This window comes from Anolis sagrei, chromosome 5 (genome assembly GCF_037176765.1).
Source record: "Anolis sagrei isolate rAnoSag1 chromosome 5, rAnoSag1.mat, whole genome shotgun sequence".
NCBI lineage: Eukaryota > Metazoa > Chordata > Lepidosauria > Squamata > Dactyloidae > Anolis > Anolis sagrei.
In genome coordinates, this window is record NC_090025.1 from 67,994,551 (window position 1) to 68,019,217 (window position 24,667).

General features: G+C 42.2%; 1 protein-coding gene across 1 annotated transcript in view; it reads right to left on the reverse strand.

The window, feature by feature from the left end:
• MTNR1A (melatonin receptor 1A) overlaps positions 1-23,421 on the reverse strand; it is a 116,614-nt gene extending 93,193 nt beyond the window's left edge. Inside the window, exon 1 of the mRNA XM_060778599.2 lies at positions 22,859-23,421. Within this exon, the coding sequence (XP_060634582.2) occupies positions 22,859-23,057 (199 nt within the window). The 5' untranslated portion in view covers positions 23,058-23,421. The remainder of the gene's footprint in view (positions 1-22,858) is intronic.
• Positions 23,422-24,667: the final 1,246 nt, after the last annotated feature.

The following is a 24,667-nucleotide window of genomic DNA, read 5'->3' on the forward strand; positions in this document are numbered from 1 at the left end:
GTATTGATCAACTATGCTGAGAATCACTCAGCAAGGGGAAAATTGATTTCTGTGCCTAGGCAGGAGAAGAGCTTATTTGTTTGGCAGTTTTAATTCGAATTCTAAAATTAAAACTGGGCTTGCAGAAGTTTAAGATGATACAAAGCAAGGTACTGTTCCTGTGCCTCTTTGCAGTATACAAAGCTTCGGTTGCTTGAAAGGAAGAACCTTTCACCCATACAAGGATTCCTCCTGTTACAAGAACAAGTCCTTCCACCAAAGGAAGTTGGCTTTTGTTGGGAAAAGGTTACTTCCTTCAGAAAAAAATTCTTTCCATTGTATGAAAGAAAAATCTGGATGCAAACCCCAGGTTTCTTTCTATCAGCTGTGGCATCCGGGGCCAGATGTGGCCTACAGGGTTCCCCATTCACTCCACAAGTTTCTCTCTTTTATCTCCTGTGATCAGAAATAAGAAGCTATTTAAAGCCTATGGCTCTATTGCATGGCCTACTTAGGCAAATTCTTCTAATGCATTTCAAAGCCCTTGCTTGATAGTTAAGTGTTCACTTTGATGAAAGAGTCTGCTGTAAACTAGAAAGCCTTTGGTTCAAGTTCTATCTTTGTCATGAATTCATGAGGGCATCGTATGTGACCCATTCTCTCAACTTCAGCTCCCCATCAGCAATACAGTAGTAATACAGACAGACACAGCTTACATAGTTATTGTATGGATTAACAGAAATGTACATGAACCATTGATAAAGCAGAGTTTCCTGACCTGAGGTTCATGAAACCTTAGGCAGTGCAAGGAATGGTTTTAGTTGGTCTGTGAACTTTTTTCTTCTTCTATTTCCTTTCTGTTTCTTTGATATTTTTCTGACATAGTGAATATTAAAAAAATAGTTTTTTTCAAATGTGTTCATTGCATTCTTTTTCCTATCCAGACTAGTCTATGTGAAGGAAACCAATTTCTAATACAATGAAATAAACTATGTGCATAATTTTGTCTCGATATGTTTATGTGTATTTTCTGGACAAGGATGCAAGGTTTCCATCTCATTTTCAAATTAATCTGTGAATCAAAAAATGAAAGTTCAGAATTATTGTTCAAAAGCATGTGATATGTGTTAATTATTAATGCAAACTGTTACTAGCACAACAGACACATGCATAGTGATTTGGCAATGGGAAGAAAGGAATTATGGCTGTCTATGTATCTATAAGCTTTGGATATAGCTTCTACCCCTCTCAGAAGACACCCTCCCAGAATCCCAGAACGGCTTCCGCCCCTCCAGAGGAACCGTGGACATGATCTTCACTGCACGACAGCTCCAAGAAAAATGCAGGGAACAAAATCAAGCTCTGTACATGGCATTCATTGACCTTGCAAAGGCATTCGACACAGTGAATCGCAGCGCTCTCTGGACCATCTTCCAAAAAATCGGGTGCCCTAACAAATTTGTGAACATCCTGCGGCTCCTCCATGATGACATGACGGCAACAGTCTTGGACAGCAATGGCTCCCCAAAGTGACCCATTTAAGGTGGAATGAGGTGTCAAACAGGGATGTGTTATTGCCCCAACCTTATTTTCTATCTTCATCACTATGATACTTCATCTTGTTGATGGGAAGCTTCCCATCGGAGTGGAAATCAATTATCGGACAGATGGCAAGCTGTTTAACCTCAGCAGGCTGAAAGCCAAAACCAAGGTTACAACAAAATCTGTTATAGAACTCCAGTATGCTGATGACAACATAATCTGTGCGCATTCAGAGGAAGACCTACAAGCCACTCTAAACACCTTCACAGAAGCATACGAGAAGCTCGGCCTGTCATTGAACATCAAGAAAACCAAAGTGCTCTTCCAGCAGTCACCAGCCAATCCCCCTCCAATGTCAGAAATAAAGCTTAATGGTGTAACATTAGAAAATGTTGACCATTTCCGTTACCTTGGCAGCAACCTCTCCACAAAAGTCAACATTGACACTGAGATTCAACACCGCCTGAGCTCTGCAAGTGCAGCATTTTTCTGAATGAAGCAGAGAGTGTTTGAGGACCAGGACATTTATAGGGAGACTAATATAAAGCTATTGTCCTCCCAACCCTGCTATATGCCTGAGAGACGTGGACTATCTATAGACGTCACATGCAACTCCTGGAATGATTCCATCGGCGCTGCCTCCGAAAAACCATGCAAATCTCTTGGGAAGACAAGTGGACAAATGTCAGCATGCAGGAAGAAGCAAAGAACAGAAAACGGAATGTTGGTGGGCAGGAAAAGAGTTTTAAAGATGGCTTCAAAGCCAACCATAAAAACTCTGGCATAGACACTGAGAACTGGGAAGCCCTGGCCCTTGAGCACTCCAGCTGAAGGTCAGCTGTGACCAGCAGTGCTGTAGAATTTGAAGAAGCACAAATGGAGGGCAAAAGAGAGAAATGTGCCAAGAGGAAGGAGTGTCAAGCCAACTCCGACCAGGACCACTTTCCACCTGGAAACCAATGCCTTCCCTGCAGAAGAAGATGCAAATCAAGAATAGGGCTCCACAGTCACCTACGTTCCCACCGCCAATACACCGATCTTGGAAGACAATCCTAGTCAGACAATGAGGGATCACCTAACAACATAACAAACAACAAGCTTTTGGATAGCATAGAGAATGTTTAACACCCCTGTGGTGTTTGTTTTGCTGTCTGTGCCCCTGTTGTGAAGATTTCTCCACACCTTGTGTCCCTGTGATATTTGGATTTCAAAAGAAATGGCTTGTTGTGAAAGCAAGGATTGGTGAGAAATCTTCAGTAGAGACACTGAAGGTGTATATAATATAATAACTTATATTAAAAACGTATTCAGTACAACTAGTAGAATATTTTATTTTACTACAGTGTGTGTTAGTCTGTGCCCACAGATAAGTTATCACATATTGTCTTGACTGCAGAAACAAACTTAGCAGTACATTAATTTGTTAGTCTACTTCTTTGAGTAGGGTTTGTAAAAAATGGCATTGGGGAAAAAAGTCTGGAATATTTGATCCCCACATCTCTGCCCATATGATCTGCCTCAGCCCGAAGTTATTACGGAAAGAGAGAGAGAGTGATTGGGCGAAGATCTTCTACTAAATTTCTCAGCTCAGTCAGAACTTGAACTATGTGCTCCCACGTTCTAACACTTCAACCACCATATCACACTGGTTCCTCACAGTTCCCACAACATATGTCTGCTTTAAACTGGGTCTTACTTAAAATTGAGGGAGAAAGCAAATATAGATGCTTACTTAATCAAATGCTGGAGCACAGCTTTTACCCAAAATGTGGCAAAATCCTCCCACTTAACAGAACATCAAAGAGTAGACTATCCCAAGATGAGCTCATCCTAGATAATTTGGTTATGTCATGGAATTATACTCAAGGTTTTTTTTTCCTTATGTGGAAATTCACTTCCCAGTTTTACTGACAAAAACACAAATTTACCGTAGTCTTTCAGTAACTTTATTTACACCAAAATAAATACAGTAATGCATATAGGATTTCTACCTTTGTAAAAATTATCTTTGGTATCTGAAAGTTGCACCTGTAATACATTTAGTACATATAATGAAGAGCTGCAGGCAAATTATTTAATCCAAGATAAACTTTTTGACTCCCATTTTGTTAAAAACGTATTAAGCATGCACTAATCTGGAAGTGAGGAAAAGACAGACATACATCAATTAAAGGAATGTTGCTTATCAAATGCCAAAACCACAGATTTATTTAAATCCGGGGCCTTAGGATATGTACAAAAAATTTTGACAGTCACAATATTGTATGAAAGCAATGCTCTTTCCATAAGGTTGCGCGAGTGCTGGGTATACAGCTGGGGGTAAATTATTTTTAGTCCAAATTTCAGAAATGAATGAGATTTGTGCTTTCTTTATAGAATCAGCCATGGAATCTGGAAACAAATTCCACTTTTGTACTTGAAAATGTGAAGCAGGGATACTCAGGGACTGCTAGGATTTATTTATTTGTTTGTTTGTTTGTTTGTTGTATTTATACCCCACCCTTCTCACCCCGAAGGGAACTCAGAGCAGCCTTATAATAGGCAATAATTCAATGCCAAATAAAACAAATATGTAATAAAATACACACATGCGTTAAAAACAGAAAATTAAACATAAACATTAAAACCAATTATTAAAACCACACAATCTAAACGTGTAATCCAAAAGCCATTCCAGTCATTATTGCACATATTCCACCTTCACTTATTGCACTGCATTAATGTCCAAAGTTTTGGTCCCACAGCCATGTTTTTAATTTCTTCCTAAAGGTCAGGTGGGAGGGAGCTGACCTGATTTCGCTAGGGAGGGAGCTCCACAGCCAAGGGGCCACCATTGAGAAGGCCCCCATCTCTCGTCCCCACCAACTGCAACTGAGGAGGTGGGACAGAGAGCAGGGCCTCTCCAGATGATCTTAATCTCTGAGGTGGTTCATAGAGGAAGATGCGTTCAGACAGGTAAGCTGGATCAGAACCATTTAGTGCTTTATAGTCTATAGCCAGCACTTTGAATTGTGCTTGGTAGCAGACTAGCAGCCAATGGAGCTAACTTAATAGGGAGGTTGTGTGCTCCCTGTACACCACTCTGGTGAGAAACCTGGCTGCCAGCTATTGGACCACTTGAAGCTTCCAAACAGTCTTCAAAGGCAGCCCCACATAGAATGTGTTGCAGTAGCCTATACGAGATGTAGCAAGAGTGTGGACCACTGTGACCAAGTCTGGCTTCTCAAGATAGGGGCGCAACTGACGCACAAGTTTTAATTGCGCAAATACTCCCCTGGCCACTGCCGAGACCTGGGGTTCCAGGCTTAGTAATGAATCCAGGAAAACTCCCAAGCTGCGAACCTTGGGACTGTGCTTTTGTTCCTGCTTAAATCTTACTGAAATGAAGAACCTCTGCTGTATAGATTGAGATATAGGGATGCTTTTTTCTCTAAGAAATCATAGGTTAGACTACATACTCCATGGTTTAGGAATGGAGAAGCTAGAAAGAAGTTGTGTGAAGTTATTAGCGGTGCAGATTTCCCCCCCCCCCCAAAAAAAAAAAAGTAATGTGGGAGAAAAATCATGGGCATGATGTGGAAAATATGAATTATGGTCAATTTGCAATAAAGAAATGATACCCAATTCCAATGAGCTACCACTGATTTCATGAGTCTGATCTGCAACTAAGTTTTGCTGGATGGATCAAAGGACAACTCTCAAAATGAAAAACATATACACACAAGACAAAATTGTGGTTTTTACATACATAAGCAGAAGCATTAGCATAACTGTAATAACATGACTATTATTTTTAATTATTATGTATTTATCTATTTGTTTGATTGTGCCATTGGAGTCCCCTGTGACGCAATGGGTTAAACTCTTGTGCCAGCAGGACTGCTGACCAATAGGTCAGTGGTTTGAATCCAGGGAGAGCAAGTTGAGCTCCTTCTGTCAGCTCCAGCTCCCCATACAGGGACATGAGAGAAGCCTCCTACAAAGATGATAAAACATCAAACATCCGGGCATCCCCTGGGCAACATCCTTACAGATGGTCAATTCTCTCACACTAGAAGCAACTTGTAGTTTCTCAAGTCATGCCTGACCATGAAAAAAAATTGTGCCATTTATATCCTATCAAATTGCTGAATGGATTCAAAGCAATTTACAAGGAAGTTAAGATCCAAACTCAGCTTGTTTCTGTGTGTCTGTGTATGTGGGGGTGTAGCTGCATTATTTTTTAAAACTCAGAATTGTTGATAATAACAATTCATAAGAGTTCATAGAAATCTAGATAAATAGCAATATAAATAAATAAATATTTAAAGATGGCTCTTTACTGTTAAAATAGATTACAGATACAGGGAAGAGTGAGCCAGCCTTGTCAAGTACATAACAAACAGCACAAAAAGGAACATTTGGAAAGTCTGAGTATTGCCACAAATTAGAAACTGTCTCTGGTACACCCAGATCTGACTTTAAGGAGATGCAATACTCAAAGAATTCTCTCTGTTCTGAAAGCCCCTAGGATTAATGTATCTGATACCTATGAGTTGTATGATGAAATTGTTCTGCCAACATTTAATTCAATGATTTAATTCACCTATGAGATGTACAATGAATTTGTTCTGCCAACATCTAATTCCAGGCTTTTTGGAACAGATTGGCTGTAAGTCCTATTTTTGAGAAGACAGTCTGACTTGGGCCTCATATGGGGAAAAAACAGGATATTGTAGGTAAAGATAGAAGTTTTCCCCTGACATGAAGTCCATTCGTGACCGACTCTGGGGTGTGGAGCTCATCTCCATTTCTAAGCCATAGATACCTCCAATTTCATGTGGCTGGCATGACTGCATGGAGCGCCACTACCTTCCCGCCGGAGCGGTACCTATTGATCTACTCAATTTGCATGTTTTCAAACTGCTAGGTTGGCAGAAGCTGGGGCTGAGAGCAGTAGCTTACGCTGCTTCCCGGATTTGAACCTGCGACCTTTCGGTCAACAAGCTCAGCAGCTCAGCGCTTTAACCCACTGTGCCACCGGTATATTATACAAGCAAACAAATAATTCTATTTGAAGGCTTGTCACAAGACAATCCTTTCTTATGAGGTGCTTTCTATTCAATGGCTGATTTAATTGAAATCCAATACAAGGCGAAAAAATCATAATTACCTATTGCCTATCAGCAACTATATGCCAGAAGAGGAAACAGAGGAGCCATGTGGGTCTCTTGGTCATAGATATTTATAATGAATTTCTATTTAAATCATTACAATTCTGTCTAACTTTACATATTACAATTACATTCAAACTGACTGCATTTTATCTTCTGCTCCCTTTTTGTGGGTCTACATTTCCTTTTTTTTGGGGGGGGGGGGATAAATAAATAAATTTGGGCTACAATCTATACCGAAGAGGTTCTTCATTTCAGTAAAGCTTAAAGCAGGAACAAAAGCACAGTCTTAGACTGGATTTCTCAGAAGTAAGATCCAGGGAATTCAATGGAATTCATCCCCAGATAAGTGATACAGAACTTCAGTTCCTGCATGTTTACTTGCAAATAAGCTCAACTGAATGGAGCAGAGCTTACTTCTATGTAAATCTGTATGGGATAAAGCTTGCAATTGTTGTTGTTTTAAAAATAGAAAATATATTTCTACCTTGTGCTCAAAGTTAAAATATCTCCCTTTTTAAGAGGTATCAGCACACATCACTTTGCAGTAAATGTATACACATGATGCATTGATTTGCAAGAAGAATTAATCTAGACTAGCATGCTAATAATGACACCGTGAAGCCAATATTTGAAGAAGCATCTCTCTCTACATATATATTATACTATATTATACTATATTATAGTTGTTGTTGTTTATCCATTCAGTCGCTTCCGACTTTGTGACCTCATGGACCAGTCCACGCCAGATCTCCCTGTTGGCTGTGACCACCCTCAGGTCCTTCAAGGTCAAGCCAGTCACTTCAATATATAATATTATATTATTTTATTTTATATTATATTATTATATTATTATATATCTGACTGAGGTCTGTACAATACAACCCTCTATGTCCAATCAGTAGAAGCATAACAACATGGGAGGACATGGAAACCTATTTACGAAATATCCCCTTTCTAGTTGGCAGTAGACTTGAGCCTAGAGCCATTTTTGGACGTTCCCTTCAGCCAATCCAGCTTCTTCGGTTTGATCTGGTATCCGTAACAGCATCTGTCACGAATTCCCATCCGAAAAGGGACCACATGGCTGCTGATCATGGCTCCTCCTCCCCTATTCGGCATCACAGTTGAATCTTTTTGAAAAGAGCCACTTTTTTCAGATGCAGAACTAAAATGCCCATTCGGCAGCATGCCTGTTTTTGGGAGGCACGTGAAAGTGGATATGGGGGGCTTCGTATTCCAACAAGCAGAAACGGATAGCAATTCACCCGAAATACACAAGCCTAGTTGGCAGCAAGACTGTTTCCTTCTGGAATTAAGTCAAGACTTTTAGTAAAGCTTTTCAGGCTGAAATTATTCTAAATGGGCATGCATATGTTTTTTAATTATTGCAGCCTTTTCAGCTGTAACAGCTTTAGCCTGTGGTTATATTTTTATCCTGTATAAGTTATTTTACTGTTTTAACTTGGAACTGTTTTACATTGTTTATTGTCTTAGCTGTATGTTGCTTTGAAATCCCATAATGAAGGTCCGTATATATTTATCTATTTTACTAAATGTATAAACAAAATGCCCCAACCAAAACCCAAGTACAGATATCACCAGAAATAACTGGAGGACTGAACTCTAGCAATATACAATTTATGTAGTCCATGACAACAACAAAAAAGCAAAGGAAGGACCCAATAAATCTATTTACATTACTGTTATGATTTTGGCTGGGTTCTTCTCCATGGTTGTCACCACATAACACTGGTAGAATTTAGAAATGGAAAATCACAAATGACAAATTATGGAAGCATACCATATCAAATAAGGACAGTCAGATGTGATGGCCATGGAAGGAAGGATGACAAGTGCTCGACATAGTTACTGGGTCAGAAACCAAGTAAAGGAATGAAATGTTATTTCCATGTATATTATAGAAACTGTTAAGACTGCATTTCATTGCTTCTTGTGCTAGTAGATTTACTATGAATTAACAAAACATCAAATTTCAAAATGAATTTTAAAATTATATTTTTATTTTGTTTTGTCCACCCACATAAAAAAGATTCAACAATACACACTACAATCCCATACCTTCCAACTCAGAAGAAAGTCCCATTGAGTTAAGTGGGGCTTAATCCCAAGTAAATGGAAACAGGAATGCAAACTCAGATGCCTCCAAACTCCCACGATGCACACAATTTGCTTACCATTTATGCTACCTGAAGACAAGCAGGTATGCAATATAATTGTCCATTGTGATCCATCATTCACTCTCTTTCATCTTGAGTTTGCCTATTAGTCGAATGTCTTCCAAAAGTAAAATTGTCCAGATGTTTCTCCAGTCTTCCACTGTTTCCCAAGATAACCAGAAGAAGTTCCAAAGACATCTGGAATAAGGACAAGGATTTTCTTACTCCAAAATTCAAGACCCACAGCAAGTGTTCATTATGAGAAATAAAGCAATGGAAAGTACTTTACTGCAAACATAACTCACTTAAAAAAACAGATCATCAAGAACAATGATGATGAAAGCAGAAGTTTGACTGTCAGAAGAGGGTTTGGACCCTGCACCTGGCACTTGTCTTTCAACAAATACCCATTCAGTGAAATAGAAAACTTCAGTCAAGTAATTATGTTGGCACCCAAAATTTTATATATACTTCTGTTATATGTACTTTAAAAGTAAATAAAATCCAGTTCTACAAGCCCAGATTGGCAAAAACGTTTTAAGGGCACGTATGCATATATGAAAGTAGACTTGGATACAATGATTAGGTCGTTAAACAATCAGTTAAAGTTAAATTCATTAAAACTAAGCTTCACAGTCAGCAGAATCAGCTATTACTAGACTCCACTGGTACAGACTGGAGGTGGCAAGCTAAAGACTCAATGGTCCCACTATACACATAAATCAAAACAAACTTGATGTCATTGAGATAAATATGAGAGCATTGAAATATTCAGTCTTCCACCTGTGTTCTGAAATGTTTTATCCAGAAAAGGTGCACAACGTGATCCTACTGATCATGTAGCTTGGTACAGTTTGCCTAATGCATCTGTACATTATGTCTATAAGAGATTGATGTATTCGTAACTCTGAATTTTACTGTGCTTGATAACTGCACCCTCTTGTTTGGCTAACAGATTAAATTCAACAATATATGAAAGAACTTACATGGTGGCCTGGGAATGTCAACAGCCTGATTTTATATTCTGGCCTAGTGACAAGAACATTATAGCAACATTAGGCAAGGAGCTTTAAAGCAAGCAATTGGTTTTTGGAATTGGGCTCACAGGTCTCAAAGGGCAAATTTAAAAATCCAAGGGAATCAAAAATGGGGGATTAGGCAAACATGCCAAAACCGTATTTGGTCACTTTGTGATTCCAGAATGAAACCCAACACTGTGCAAAGTTATATATCTTCAAATTGAAAAGAAAAGGTTGGCAAGCAGGGAGGGCTAGATTGAATTTGTATATTCCAAATAACTGGTGGGGGGGGGGGGGTGTTGTTGTTGAGCAAAGAAGAAATACTTTGCTGTAGATTTATGCCTTTTTCCTAAAAGTATTCCTTTGTTGCAGATTGTGGCAGGGTGGGCGAGTCTAGGTATATTTAAAAAATCCTATCATAAACTTCTACGGGAACCATTCACAACCTGCACCAACTAAAATAAAAATAGTAATAAAAACATGGTAGGATAACAAGACAAATATGTTGACTAAAACTAGTAATGACATTCATTGCAATAAAATACTCAACAACTCTTCCAGATCCCAAATTAGAGAACTTTGGATGAACAAGATATGAAAGACTGGTAGCTAATAAGGCAACTGTGTGTGTGTTGTAAATTTTTAATTGAATAACTGTTCCACAGAATGGGATTTACAACTGCTCCATTCCTTTGTTCTTGATGTATTGCTTTCTTTGCATGAATAACAATGAAGGCATAAGGATATTACTACTAATCAGAGTAGTATGCAAACAGTTGCTACATTTATCAAATTTACAGACATCTAATCTTTAATTTGAAAGAATATCCTCTTTGTGGGATGCTTCTAACAAAGACCTGGACAATTTTGTGATTCATAAAGGCCAACAACTACTAGACAATCTGCCCCCTCAGTGGTCTGCAATAAGTTATGACTCCACCTCCATTTTTACAATCCTGGACAGCCAACAAAGACAAGCAATGTATCAAATCCTTGACAAGCCACAGCACGTAATTTCATGGGATTACATGCTACCACTGACTTCTTTGTAGAGTCTTGAGACAAAATATTTTGGGGGACAAAATATTTTGGGGCATATTTCCCAGAAATCCCCATCAAGCATGGCCATGCTAGCTAGGAGACACTGGGAGCTGCAGAGTCAGAACTATTTTTTTTCCTCAACTCTTGCTTTTCCCCCAAGTCTTGCTATTCTCTTTACAGATCAGCCTGACCTCTTCCATAGTAGCAAGTCTTCATGAAACAACAAATGCTGAATCAAAATAAGCAAGAATAGACGTTAGAATGCCAAGGTACCTTTTTTAATAGCATACAATTTGAAAGAACTGTGCTGAAAGTCTTCTTTTCTAACAGAAAATAATCAAAATGTTATCTCCCTGACCTGAGTCCATCCAAGAAAAGAGCTCACAGATGCATTGTAGTAGGAAAGTATCATACTTGATCCTCACTCCATCCTTGTTCTCATAGCACAAACAGTACCAAAAGGTATGCAGGTGCCATCATACAAGACAATGTCCTCTGACTGTCAATATCATTTCTGCATTACAAGCACATGCACTCCATAATATGTGGTAAATGCACAAACATATATTTCACCAGTTCTGGCAATTTGTTCCTGATCAGAGAAACAGACACATGGTTCTCTGTCACAGTCTTCCTACAGCAGTCACCATTCCTTAACTCAGTGGTTCTCAACCTGTGGATCCCCAGGTGTTTTGGCCTACAACTCCCAGAAATCCCAGCCAGTTTAACAGCTCTTGGGATTTCTGGGAGTTGAAGGCCAAAACATCTGGGGACCCACAGGTTGAGAACCACTGCCTTAACTCAAGGAATCATACAAGACTATGGGCAAAGTGGAAGAAAAGGTCAAGTGGCCAGAGAAATACTGATACGATAGGCCAAAGATGGATATACTATAAAGACCCCTGATCAAATTGATGCTGCCTTGTAGGCAAGAAGTGTATTTTGTCATATACCAAATGTATTCATGAGTAGTATGACTGTATAACAAAGTTGGACATAACTTAGAACCAAGCACTGCAGTTATGATGCACATGTGTTGGAGTGCAGTAAAGGATCACATAAGAAACTCCCAGGCGAGATGGAGCATTAATATGTGGAATTTCTCACATACTTCATTTGAAAAAAATATTATTTATTTTAAATAATAATAATTTTGGTAGAACTAGCTATGCTCTTCAATGAAATGGACACTACTTGCCACCTCTGATTTAGGCTATAGCCAACTGTTCATCTTTCCTGGTGGGACAAGAGTGACACAATGACTCCAAGACCACCGATGTGATAAATGTTGTGGTCTTTCTTCTATTTGTCAACCAGGATACACAGCAAATACACAGTACTAACAAAGAAAGACACTATGACCTCAGAAGCAAGAGCTATTCTGGGTTGTTGTAGGTTTTTCGGGCTGCATTGCCATGTTCTAGAAGAATTCTCTCCTAATGTTTCGCCAGCATCTATGTCAGGCATCCTCAGAGGTTGTGAGGACACAACCTCTGAGGATGCCTGCCATAGACCTCACAACCTCTGAAGATTCCTGCCATAGATGCAGGTGAAACGTCAGGAGAGAATGCTTCTAGAACATAGCCATACAGCCCATAAAACCTACAGCAACCCAGTGATTCTGGGCATGAAAGCCTTCGACAATACAAAGAGCTATTCTATTCAAAACAGATGTACCAATCTGATAATAGAAAATCATTATATCCTATGGAGGTATGATGTTTTAGAATAATAAACCAGGCCTAACAAACAGACATCCAACTAATGATCTCCACCTTGAATGCAACAAGTGATGCTGTTAAAACAAGTGAAGATCTTTTTGCTCAATGTTATTCACAAATCGAAATCCTTATGCCTTCTATGTATCCTCTAAACCTTATAGAAAAGCGAAAGCCCCAAAGACATAGAGAACAAAACAGAGTCCTTCACCCTGATCATCTGTTTCTTTTTGAAATGAAAACTAGTGTGTACAGTAAGCAATGCCTCCTGCTCCCTAGGGCAGCCCAATAATTTCAGTGGGAACAGCAGATCTTGTCCAGGTGTGGATGTAGCAATGTGCATTTCTTTTTTATATGCAAATCTGCTTGTCCTGGTGAAAATGTATAGGGCAGTCCAGCTGTGCAAGAATCATCTGTACACATGATAGATCAGGGTACTAGTGATAGCAACAGCAACTTGAGTCACAAATGCTAGCACTAGGGACAAAATCCTTTTCCAGGAGTTTATGAAATCCTAAAAGAGACCAGATGAAATGGATTACAGTCAAAAACATGAAATAAAAGAAGATCCTACCATTAGTATCACCAGCTTCTGTGTCTAGAAGAGCCTCTACTGAAGTCATGCCTGTGACTATGAAGGAGTCGCTTTGTATCAGACACGCCTTCCTTGCTGGGACCAAGCTCCTTTGGGAGACTGACTCCTCTGTTTTGAGCACATGGGCTCTTCCTAATGTCCTGACTGCTGGGCTGGAGAGATCAAATCTTGTCAAGGCGTTTTTAAGGCCTTTCCTACTGTCAGAGCTCTCTCCTTATCAAAGAAGTCCAGATCTCCATTGTGAAGTCTCTTCAACCATTTTAGAAAGAACAAAAACATGAAAGGATCCCAACTACCACCACCACATCCATGTGGCCTCAATCAGTTTGTTTGTTTTGTAGAGAAGGATAAACAATCTTCTTTGAGAATACATGTCCTTTAGGTCTCTTCTGTTCCTCCCTCACCTGATCCAGGTGAGATTTCCAGCCAGTGCCCAAGAGTTTCAAACGGAAATCCAGCAAATTATGCAAAGTTCCATTCTGACTTTGAAAATAGTTGTATTGTCCTTGTAAACAGCAAAATTATAAATAAGTGGTTTACTTGTATGCTGGATATGTATCATAATAATAGTTGTTATTTTAATATGTAAATGGCACCAACAAATCCAAAGGAAAATTCTTGCTCTCATTCTGCCACACACATACACACAAAGAGACATACATACACCTACAAAATAATATTAGTATCACATTGTATATATCCCTTTTTAAAGAGTACAGCATTAGTAGCAGTGTTGTTATTGTTGTTGTCTGCCTTCTAGTTGTTGCCAAACTATCACAGGGTTTTCTTGGCAAGATTAGTTCAGAAGAGGTTTGCCCTTACCCTCTTCTGAGAGTAGAGAATATGACTTGCTCAAAGTCACCCAATGGGTTTCATGGCTGAATTCAGATTTGAACCCTGGTCTTCGGAGTTGGAGTACAATGCTCAAACCACTACACCATGCACATTAATGTGCTATCTCTTACTAAATAGCATTTGTTCAGATATAAAATTGCCCAAAATATGTAAACATAACGCTGAAATCTGTTATAGCCATAACCTAGCCCTATAATCTCCAAAGTTCTCATTGGTTAGAGTGGTGATGCTCTATATTTTAAATATTTCCCATTTCCCAATAACATAAAAACTTTAAATTAAACATAATTGTAATAATCTTTCAGAAAAAAACATTTTGTTTGGATGTTATGTTGCTAGAATATACTCACCTAAAATGCTAAGCTATGATATATAGGGAGAAAGGTAGAAAATGGGTAAATGTTTCCAGGCTAAGATCCAACTACTAATGTCATCTACAGACCCATTGATCCAATGGAACTTAATTATGGAACTTCACCAACTTTCCACTGATTTAATGAGCCTGCTTTAGTTGGGATTAACACATAGCCAGACTCTTCTCGTTTTATGCTCAGTCCTTTCCCTGGACTTAGCACAGGGCTTACTTCCGGGCAGACATACACAGGATTGTGATATTTCTTAAGCAAAGTGATAATCTTCCCGCAACCTACTCAATTATCATTCAACGTCACAATTGCGTGTTTCCCTCTTGGATGTATTTATATTGTTAGTACAGGTTGTCTCCAAACTCAATTGTAGCACAAAAAGATAATCCAAGACATAAAATTAAAACATGAAGCCAAGTATGAGGAATGTGGTGAGAATAACTTAGGTTGAGGCAGAGGGAGGTTGTCTCTTCAACAAGCAAATGCCAATTTCAGCTTGACCTTTTCCCAAACATGGTACCCCACACCCTAAACTACAGATCCCATCTATGGCCTCCAAGTGGAAATAGACTCAAAGAACACTGAAAGTCCTGATAAGCAAGCCAATTCATACATTGACAAAGCATAGTAGTCCCTGGCAACCAGAGCAAAAGGGGAAAACTGAGTCACTAGACCAGTACATCTAGGCCACTACACCTCTTCGAGGCTGAGAAGTCCATACCATCTAGAACACTACAGCTCTTTGAGGTTGAGAAGCTCATACTATATAGACCACTACTTCTCTTTGAGGTTAAGAAGCCCATACCTTCTAGACCACTACACCTCTTTGAGGCTGAGAAGCCCATACCATCTAGAGCAGTGCTTCTCAACCTTTGAGTCCCCAGATGTTTTGGCCTTCAACTCCCAGAAATCTTAACAGCTGGTAAATTGACTGGGATTTCTGGGAATTGTAGGCCAGGGGACCCACAGGTTGAGAACCACTGATCTAGAGCACTATACCTCTTCGAGGCTGAGAAGCTCATACCATCTAGACCACTACACCTCTTCAAGGTTGAGAAGCCCATACTATCTAGAACACTACACCTTTTCGAGGCTGAAGAGCCCATACCTTTCCAGATATTGTTGGGTGATTCCCAGAAGCCCTTGCTAGAATAGGCAGTGTGAGTGCTGATTGGAGGAGTAACTCATCAATATCTTTAGACTCAGGTGCTTTCAAGGCCTGCTCTACAACTGTAGAATTACTTCAAGGGACAATGATTCTCAAGCATCTCAAACATCTTCCTCATGTAGCTAGCTGATATGAGGGGTGTAACTTGAAACTTTCTACTTGGAAAACATCAACCTTTCCACTTGACTATGGGCCTCCAAGTAAAGAGAGACTGGACTTGACAAAAATTCTCTGATGGATCATAAACAACTTCTGATCTAACAAATTATCTCTATCATTCTGGAAGGGGAAACAATGAATCCCAAAATATGGAAACAATACATTCCATGTAAAGCAGTAGTTCTCAACCTGTAGATCCCCAGATGTTTTGCCTACAACTACAAGAAATTCCAGCCAGTTTACCAGCTGTTAAGATTTCTGGGAGTTGATGGCCAAAACATCTGGGGACCCACAGGTTGAGAACCACTAGTGTAAAGGGACTTTTCATTTGTAACATTTGTGTTACAAAGAAAACACTTCCACAGAGGTGATAGTGTGTAACACTATCCTGTCTGAACACCCATTATGCATAGTATATGATCAACACAAACACAGGTAAGGCTCCATGGGCATGGGGGTACTTCATATCATATATACATACTCTAAGAAGCTGCAGATTAGCCCAGTTACTGTGCAAAGGATGGAGAAAGTACACATGAGGCATTTGCCCAAATGAACATCTAAGGCGGGATCTAGTAATGGCAAAAGTTTCCCCTTGACATTCAGTCTAATTGAGTCCGACTCTGGGGAGTGGTGCTCATCTCCGTTTCTAAGTCGAAAGCCAGTGTTTTCCGTAGACACCTAGACTGAATGTCAGGGGAAAACCTTTACTATTTATTTATTTATTTATTTATTTTATTAATTAATAAAACTGAGTTGATATTTATTAATTCATTTATTTACTAGCCGTCCCTTGCCATGTGTTGCTGTGATCCAGTGTGTATATGTGCTTTGTGTGCATATATATTTGTGTATATGTGTATATATGAGTGTTTGCATATGTGTGTGTGTGCTTTTGTGCATGCATTGTAATGTATTTTTTTGCTTTTTAAGTCTCTTCTGCTGTGTTTTCCAGCATTTTTATGAGTGATAGTCACTCGTTGGCCTGATAGGTGTATTGTGTCCAAATTTGGTGTCAATTAGTCCAGTGGGTTTTGAGTTATGTTAATCCCACAAACGAACATTACATTTTTATTTATATAGACTAGCCGTCCTCTGCCACACGTTGCTGTGGCCCAGTCTGTGTATATATGTTTTGTGTGTGTATATATATTTGTGTATATGTGTATATATGTGTGTTTGTGTATATATGTGGTTTTGTGCCTGTGTTGTAATGTAATTATTTTTGGTTTTTAAGTCACTTCTGCAGTGTTTTTCAGTGTTTTTATGAGTGATGGCCACTTGTTGGCCTGATATGTGTATTGTGTCCAAATTTGGAGTCAATTCGTCCAGTGGTTTTTGAGTTATGTCAATCCCACAAGCAAACATTGCATTTTATTTATATAGATTAGATTTATTTATTTAAATCATTTATATTCCACCCTCCTCACCCCGAAGAGGACTCAGGGCACAGCATATACATGGCAAACTTTCAATGCCGGGACACAGATTCACATACAATACATAAACATTAAAAATATTTATCAAAATATTAAAATACACCATTTAAAACCATCTTAGTCATCTGCATCAAATCTAATTGGCCTGGTCATCTTTCCTATTGCCGCTTGATTGCCCTGTCCCGAAAACTTAGTCCCACAGCCAAGTTTTTACCATTCTTCTAAAGGACAGGAGAGAGGGGGCCGACCTGATCTCACTGGGAAGGGATTTCCATAGCTGGGGAGCAATCACCAAGAAGGCCCTGTCCCTCATCTCCACCAATCGTGCCTGTGACAATGGCGGGACAGAAAGCAGGGCCTCCCCGGAGGATCTTAAGATGTTCCTCCCATCCCCATTGCAGCTTCCCAAAACATTGCTCTGCACAAATTGGTGTGTTGGGATAAAGATAAAGCTCATTTGCATGAATGAAAGTGCATCGCCCAATGTATGCAACTCTCCTAAGACAGTTTACAATCGTGCCTGTGACAATGGCAGGACAGAAAGCAGGGCCTCCCCGGAGGATCTTAAGATGTTCCTCCCATCCCCATTGCAACTTCCCAAGACATTGTTCTGCAGAAATGGGTGTGCTGGGATGAAGACAAAGCTCAACTGCATGAATAAAAGTGCATCACCCAATGTACGCAACTCTCCTAAGACAGTTTACAATCGTGCCTGTGACAATGGCGGGATGGAAAGCAGGGCCTCCCCAGAGGACATTAAGATGTTCCTCCCATCCCCATTGCAACTTCCCAAAACATTGCTCTGCACAAATTGGTGCGTTGGGATAAAGACAAAGCTCATCTGCATGAATGAAAGTGCATCGCCCAACGTACGCAACTCTCCTAAGACAGTTTACAAACATGCCTGTGACAATGGTGGGACGGAAAGCAGGGCCTCCCCAGAGGATCTTAAGATGTTCCTCCCATTCTCCATTGCAACTTCCCAAAACATTGCTCTGCACAAATTGGTGCGTTGGGATAAAGACAAAGCTCATCTGCATGAATGAAAGTGCATCGCCCAATGTATGCAACTCTCCTAAGACAGTTTACAATTGTGCCTGTGACAATGGCGGGACAGAAAGCAGGGCCTCCCTGGAGGATCTTAAGATGTTCCTCCCATCCCCATTGCAACTTCCCAAAACATTGCTCTGCAGAAATGGGTGCGCTGGGATGAAGACAAAGCTCAACTGCATGAATAAAAGTGCATCTCCCAACTAAGACAGTTTGTGATTGAATTGAGTTGTTGTAGTTTTTTCAGGTTGTATGGCCACATTCTAGAAGCATTCTCTCCTGACGTTTCGCCTGCATCTATGGCAAGCATCCTCAGAGGTTGTGAGGTCTGTTGGAAACTAGGAAAATTCGACAATACTTTGTGATTGAATTTTTTTCAGAAAATCAAGCCCTTCGTATTTACTTGTTGTTTAAATCACACTCGTCACAATAATCTGCAGACCAAATCTTTGCATCTATCCAATAAAGAAGTGCATTCCCCGGACTGAAATGAATGAATGACTGGAACAGATTCCCATGGTTGGACAGAACAATCGGATTATCAGACATCCTTCCCTCTCTCTTCCTCACAACATTCCAGTGATGTGATAATACCATATCAAAAGGGGGACAGTTTCTTCTAGTGTTGTATTAAGACACCCCCCACCCCTCAAGAAAGAAAGAAAGTGTGGCATGCTACACTAGCCTTGTGGCCATCACCGAAATGACATTTTTCTTTTTTTTTAATTCGGAGTCTTGTCCTCTTGATCTAATTATCTCATTTTACCAGACTGTGGAAAACAGCACAAATACCATGGAAGTGAGCCACATCCTAGGGGGCAGTCCCCAGCAAAGGGTTTCAATCCAGAGCCAGTACTGTACTGGAAGGGGAGGACAATGTGGGAGTGAAATTTTGGTCTGCTTTGCTGACGCAATTCCCTTGCACGTGTCTGGTCTGTGTGTGTGAGAGAGAGTGCCTGGTGGGTTTTTTTTTCAATGAAAGTTTCAGGAGGGGGGGTTGAGCGCATAGATTTAGTACACGTGCGCACCAGCTGGTCTGACATGATAAAAACAGAATGGCTCTGAAGGAGAGGTTCCCTGCCTGTCAGACCAATAATCCATACAGATTCCGCTCAGGAGAGCATCTCGCAGATCTCCTTGCTCCAAAGACACATGCATGGCAAACAACCCCTCCTTCAGGCTCCCACCCCCAACATCATCCATGCCCAGGGTCTCAGCAAACTTCAACAGGAAGATTTCTCAAGGCATTACAAGCCCAAGAGTTCAAGCAAGCCACAGCTTTCCACTGTTATGTCACAGCCATGCTTCCAAACAGGCAGGTGGCAAGAAAGAGTCTGAATGAAAGGAATGCATCTCCCCATCCTGCTCCACCCCGCCTCCCCCTTCCATATCATCCCCCCCCCCCACTCGACTGAAGAGAGAGAAAGCACGAGGGAGAAAATCCTGTTTTGCTTGACTTGTGCTAGATCATATTTATACACTCCAGAGCCGGAGGTTCCAAGGGCTGTTGCTAAAAATATGCACCCGTTGCCTTTTGATCACTGATCGGAGGTGAAAACACACCGCTCTCGGCATCTGTCACAACCTGGCGCTCTTGGAGGAGGGAGGGAAGGAGGGAGGGAAGGAGAGAAAGGAAGGAAGGGACACAGGGAGAGCAAGGCCACCCGGGCTTGGGGAGACAGGTATCTTTTGGGGCGGGGGGGGGGCAAAGGAAGGAAGGAAGGGTGCATAGAAGGAAGGAAGAACAGGAAGAACAGATAAGGGGGGGGGGGGTGGACGGAAAGATAGATGGATGAACGGATGAACGGATGAATAGATGGACGGACGGACGGACAGACGGAAAGATAGATGGATAGATGGATGGATGGATGGATGGATGGATGGATGGATGAATGGATGAGTGGATGGATGGGTAGATGAATGGATGAGTGGATGGATGGATAGATGGATGAGTGGGTGAGTGGATAGTTGAGTGGGTGGATGGATGGATGGATGGGTGGATGGATGAGTGGGTGAGTGGATAGATGGGTGGATGGACGGATGGATGAGTGGATGGACGGACGGACGGATGGATGGATGAGTGCCTGGATGGGTGGATGGGTGGATGGATGAGTGGATGTATGGATAGATGGATGGGTGGGTGAGTGGATAATTGGGTGGATGGATGGATGGGTGGATGAGTGGATGGGTGGGTGGGTGGACGGATGGACGGACGGACGGGTGGCGGATAGATAGATAGATAGATAGATGAGTGGATGGGTGGATGGATGGACGGACGGACGGACAGACAGACAGACGGATGGATAGACAGACAGACAGATAGATGAGTGGGTGGATGGACGGACGGATGGACGAACGGACAGATGGATGGATGGATGGATGGATGGATAGGTGGACGGTCGGTCGGAAAGACACACAGACAGATTGATGGACGGACGAACGAATGGACAAACGGATAGATAGATAAATAGGTAGAGAGAGAGATGGACGGACGGATGGATGGATAGGTAGGTAGGTAGGTTGACAGACACAATCAGATAGAAAGAAATAGAAATGGGGAAAGGGAGTCGGGGTACCCAGCAAAGTTCGGAGGGGGGGGCAAAGAAAAAAAGGAGGGAGGGAGGGAAGGAAGGAAGGAAGGATGGAGGTGGAGAGTTAAGAGATATGGGGAAAGTGAGAATAAGACGCCTTAGGAGTTGGGGAGCCAAGCAAATTTCTGAGGATAGGGCAAAGAAGGAAGGAAGATAAAAAGAATGAAGGGAGGGAGGGAGTTAACAGTAAGCCACCTTGAGATATGGGGAAAGTGAGAGTAAGACGTCTTAGGGGTTGGGAGGGGGGAGAGCTCGGCGCTTTGAAGGTTAGAGAGCCATCCAAGATTCTAATGAGCAAAAAGGGAAGGAAAGAAGGAAGGGGAGAAGGAAGAATAGAATGACAAAGTGAAGGGAGGACAGAAAGAAGGGAGAATGAAGAGGAGGGATAGGAAGAAGGAAGGAACAATGGGAAGATAAGACGGATGGACGGACGGACAGATGGAAAGATGGATGGATGGATGGATGGATGGACGGACGGGTGGATGGATAGATAGGAGGACGGACAGAAAGACTGACGGACGGACGGAGGAAGGAAGGAAGACTGGAAGGAAAGAGAATGAATGAATGATGGGTGGAAGGAAGAAAGGAAGTTCTCTTTCAGCCGCCATCCACGCCGATCCCGTTGCAATCCCGACCCTCGCTCTCCGCGGAAAGGCTGCTCTCCTCCTCCCCCTCCTCCTCCCTCCCTCCCTCCCCTCCGCTTCCCCAGAATCCCACGCGCCGCCTGCCCCGCACAATTCGACTTGAGATCCGATTGGAAACAAGGTGCGATCAGCTGGGGTGGCTCAGAAAACCAAGATCCAAAGAAAAGGGGGGGGGGGGGTGAGAAAGAAAGAGAGATAGAAAGAAACAAAGAGAGAAAAAAAGAGAGGAGGGAGGGATGGAGATGGAGAGAGAGAGAGAGAGAGGGGGGAGGGAGAGAGATAGATAGAAAGAGAGAGAGAGAGGAGGGCGGGATGGAGCAAGAGAGATAGAAAGAAAGAGAGAGGGGGGAGGCAGGGATGGAGAGAGAGAGAGAAAGAAAGAAAGAGGGGGGAGGGGATGGAGATGAAGAGAGAGAGAGAGAAAGAAAGAAAGAAAGAAAGAAAGAAAGGGAGAGAGGGATGGAGATAGAGGGATGGAGAGAGATAGAAAGAAGGAAAGAAAGAAAGAAAGAAAGAAAGAAAGAGGGGGGAGGGATGGAGATGAAGAGAGAGAGAGAAAGAAAGAAAGGGAGAGAGGGATGGAGATAGAGAGAGAGATAGAAAGAGAGGAGGGAGGGATGGAGATAGAGAGATAGAAAGAAGGAAAGAAAGAAAGAAAGAAAGAGGGGGGAGGGATGAAGATGAAGAGAGAGAGAGAGAAAGGGAGAGAGGGATGGAGATAGAGAGAGAGATAGAAAGAGAGGAGGGAGGGATGGAGATGGAGAGAGAGAGATAGAAAGAAGGAAAGAAAGAAAGAAAGAAAGAAAGAAAGGGAGAGGGGAGGGGAGGGAGTGATGGAGCGAGAGAGAGAGACAGAAAGAAAGGAAGAAAGAGGGGGGAGGGGGATGAAGATGAAGAGAGAAAGAAAGAAAGAAAGAAAGGGAGAGAGGGGTGGAGATAGAGAGAGATAGAAAGAGAGGAGGGAGGGATGGAGATGGAAAGAGAGAGAGAGAGAAGGAAAGAAAGAAAGAAAGAAAGAGGGGGAGGGATGGAGATGAAGAGATAGAAAGAAAGAAAGAGAGAGAGGAGGGAGGGATGGAGACGGAGAGAGAGAGATAGAAAGAAAGTCAGAAAGACAGAAAGAAAGAGGGGGAGAGAGGGTTGGAGATGGGGAGAGAGATAGAAAGAGAGAGGGGGGTGGAGAAAGAGAGAGGAGTGGGGCTCTTTCCTCAGCGCCAAGTCCGCTCTTCCCCGGTTCCAAAAGTGCCCGATCGCCCTCCCAAGAAGGGAGGGGAGTCCCTTAGTAATAGGGGAGGGGGTCCCTCTCCGCCCTTCTTTTCCTTTTTTCCTTCCTTCCTTCCTTCCTCCCGCGGCTCCTCACCGGCGTTCCTCAGCTTCTTGTTCCTGTAGACGGAGAGGATGACCAGCAGGTTGCCCAGCACGTCGACCACGATGGTGAAGATGAGGATGGCGGCCAAGGTGGAAGCCACCCAAGGGGGACGCTCCCCGCTGGAAGGGGGCGCCTCGGGCGGGTGGGAGCCGTTGACGCCGCCGCCGCTGCTGCTCCCGTTGCCCCGCATGCTTCACGCCGCCGCCGGCATCCCGGGAACCAGAGAGAGAGAGGCAGAAGGGAGCAAGTGCGCGCCTCTCGATCTCTGCTGAGGATCAAGGGCTCGGCGAGGCAGCGTGCCACCCGGCACTTCGGGCTCGGCAGCGCCGCAACACGGCCGCTCTGGAAGCTTGGTCCCCCCCTCCCCCCGTGCCGGCGAAGTTTCGCCCAAAGTGTGCATGCGCCCGAGCGAGTTACTTTTATAGCCTCCCCTTTTCCGCCTCCTCCGTCCGCCTCCTCCTCCAGCTGCTGCAGCCGCCGCCCCCTCCCCAAAGAGGAGCGCCCCCCTTTCCTCGCCTTTCCCTCCGCCGCCACTGTTGCCTCCAGGTGACATCGCGCGTCGGCGCCCCCCTTTTCCCCCCGCCCTCCCTGGACACGTGCGAAGCGAGGGGATTCCAGCTGCCTGGCCCCGAGCCGCCGCGCCAACGCTGTCCGGCAGCGACCCCTGCCGGCCGCGCGGAGGAAACAGCGCCGCTCGCTTCTACTCTGCCCCATTCATTTTTTCCCTTTCTCCTTCTGCCTTCCACACCTCGCTCACCCCGGTTCCATTCATCCCCTCGCGCTCCATTCATTCATCCTTGTACCTCATTCAAAAGAGCCGAGCCAGGTTCATTCACGGATTCTGGGGGCAGCACGTCGAGCCAGCCACAGCCCGTAGAGCATATTAGTCTTGGGTTGCTGTGAGTTCTCCGGACTGTAGTATTATTATTTATTTGGAGGGTATTGGGGAGGGGGGGGGGGGGGTAACTTCCTTGATCTTCACGCTCCTGTTGTGTTGATCTTCTGCAAACACACACACACATTATTATTATTTATATATTATATAATATCCTATTATATATTATGCATGTTATATATATTATATATATATATATGCGCACAATTTATTTCGAGGGGGTAACTTCCTTGATCTTCAGGCTCCTGTTGTGTTGATCTTCTGCAAACACACATCATCTGTCTATCTATATATTATGTGTGTGAATGAAGATCAAGGAAGTTACCCCCCCCCCCGAAATAAATTTATTTCGGTGGGGGGGGGGGGTAACTTCCTTGATTTTCAGATTCCTGTTGTGTTGATCTTCTGCAAAGACACACACACACACATGTATTATTTATTTGGAGAGGGTAACTTCCTTGATCTTCTATCTCTGTTGTGTTGATCTTCTGCAAACACACTATTATCTTATATTATTTGGAGGGGGTAACTTCCTTGATCTTCCATCTCTGTTGTGTTGATCTTCTGCAAACACACAAACACACACACACACTATTATATTATATTATATTATATTATATTATATTATATTATATTATATTATATTATTTGGAGGGGGTAACTTCCTTGATCTTCCATCTCTGTTGTGTTGATCTTCTGCAAACACACACACACACACACTATTATATTATATTATATTATTATATTATATTATATATATAATTTGGAGGGGGTAACTTCTTTGATCTTCCATCTCTGTTGTATTGATCTTCTGCAAACACACACACACACTATTATATTATACTATATATATAATTTGGAGGGGGTAACTTCCTTGATCTTCCAGCTCTGTTGTGTTGATCTTC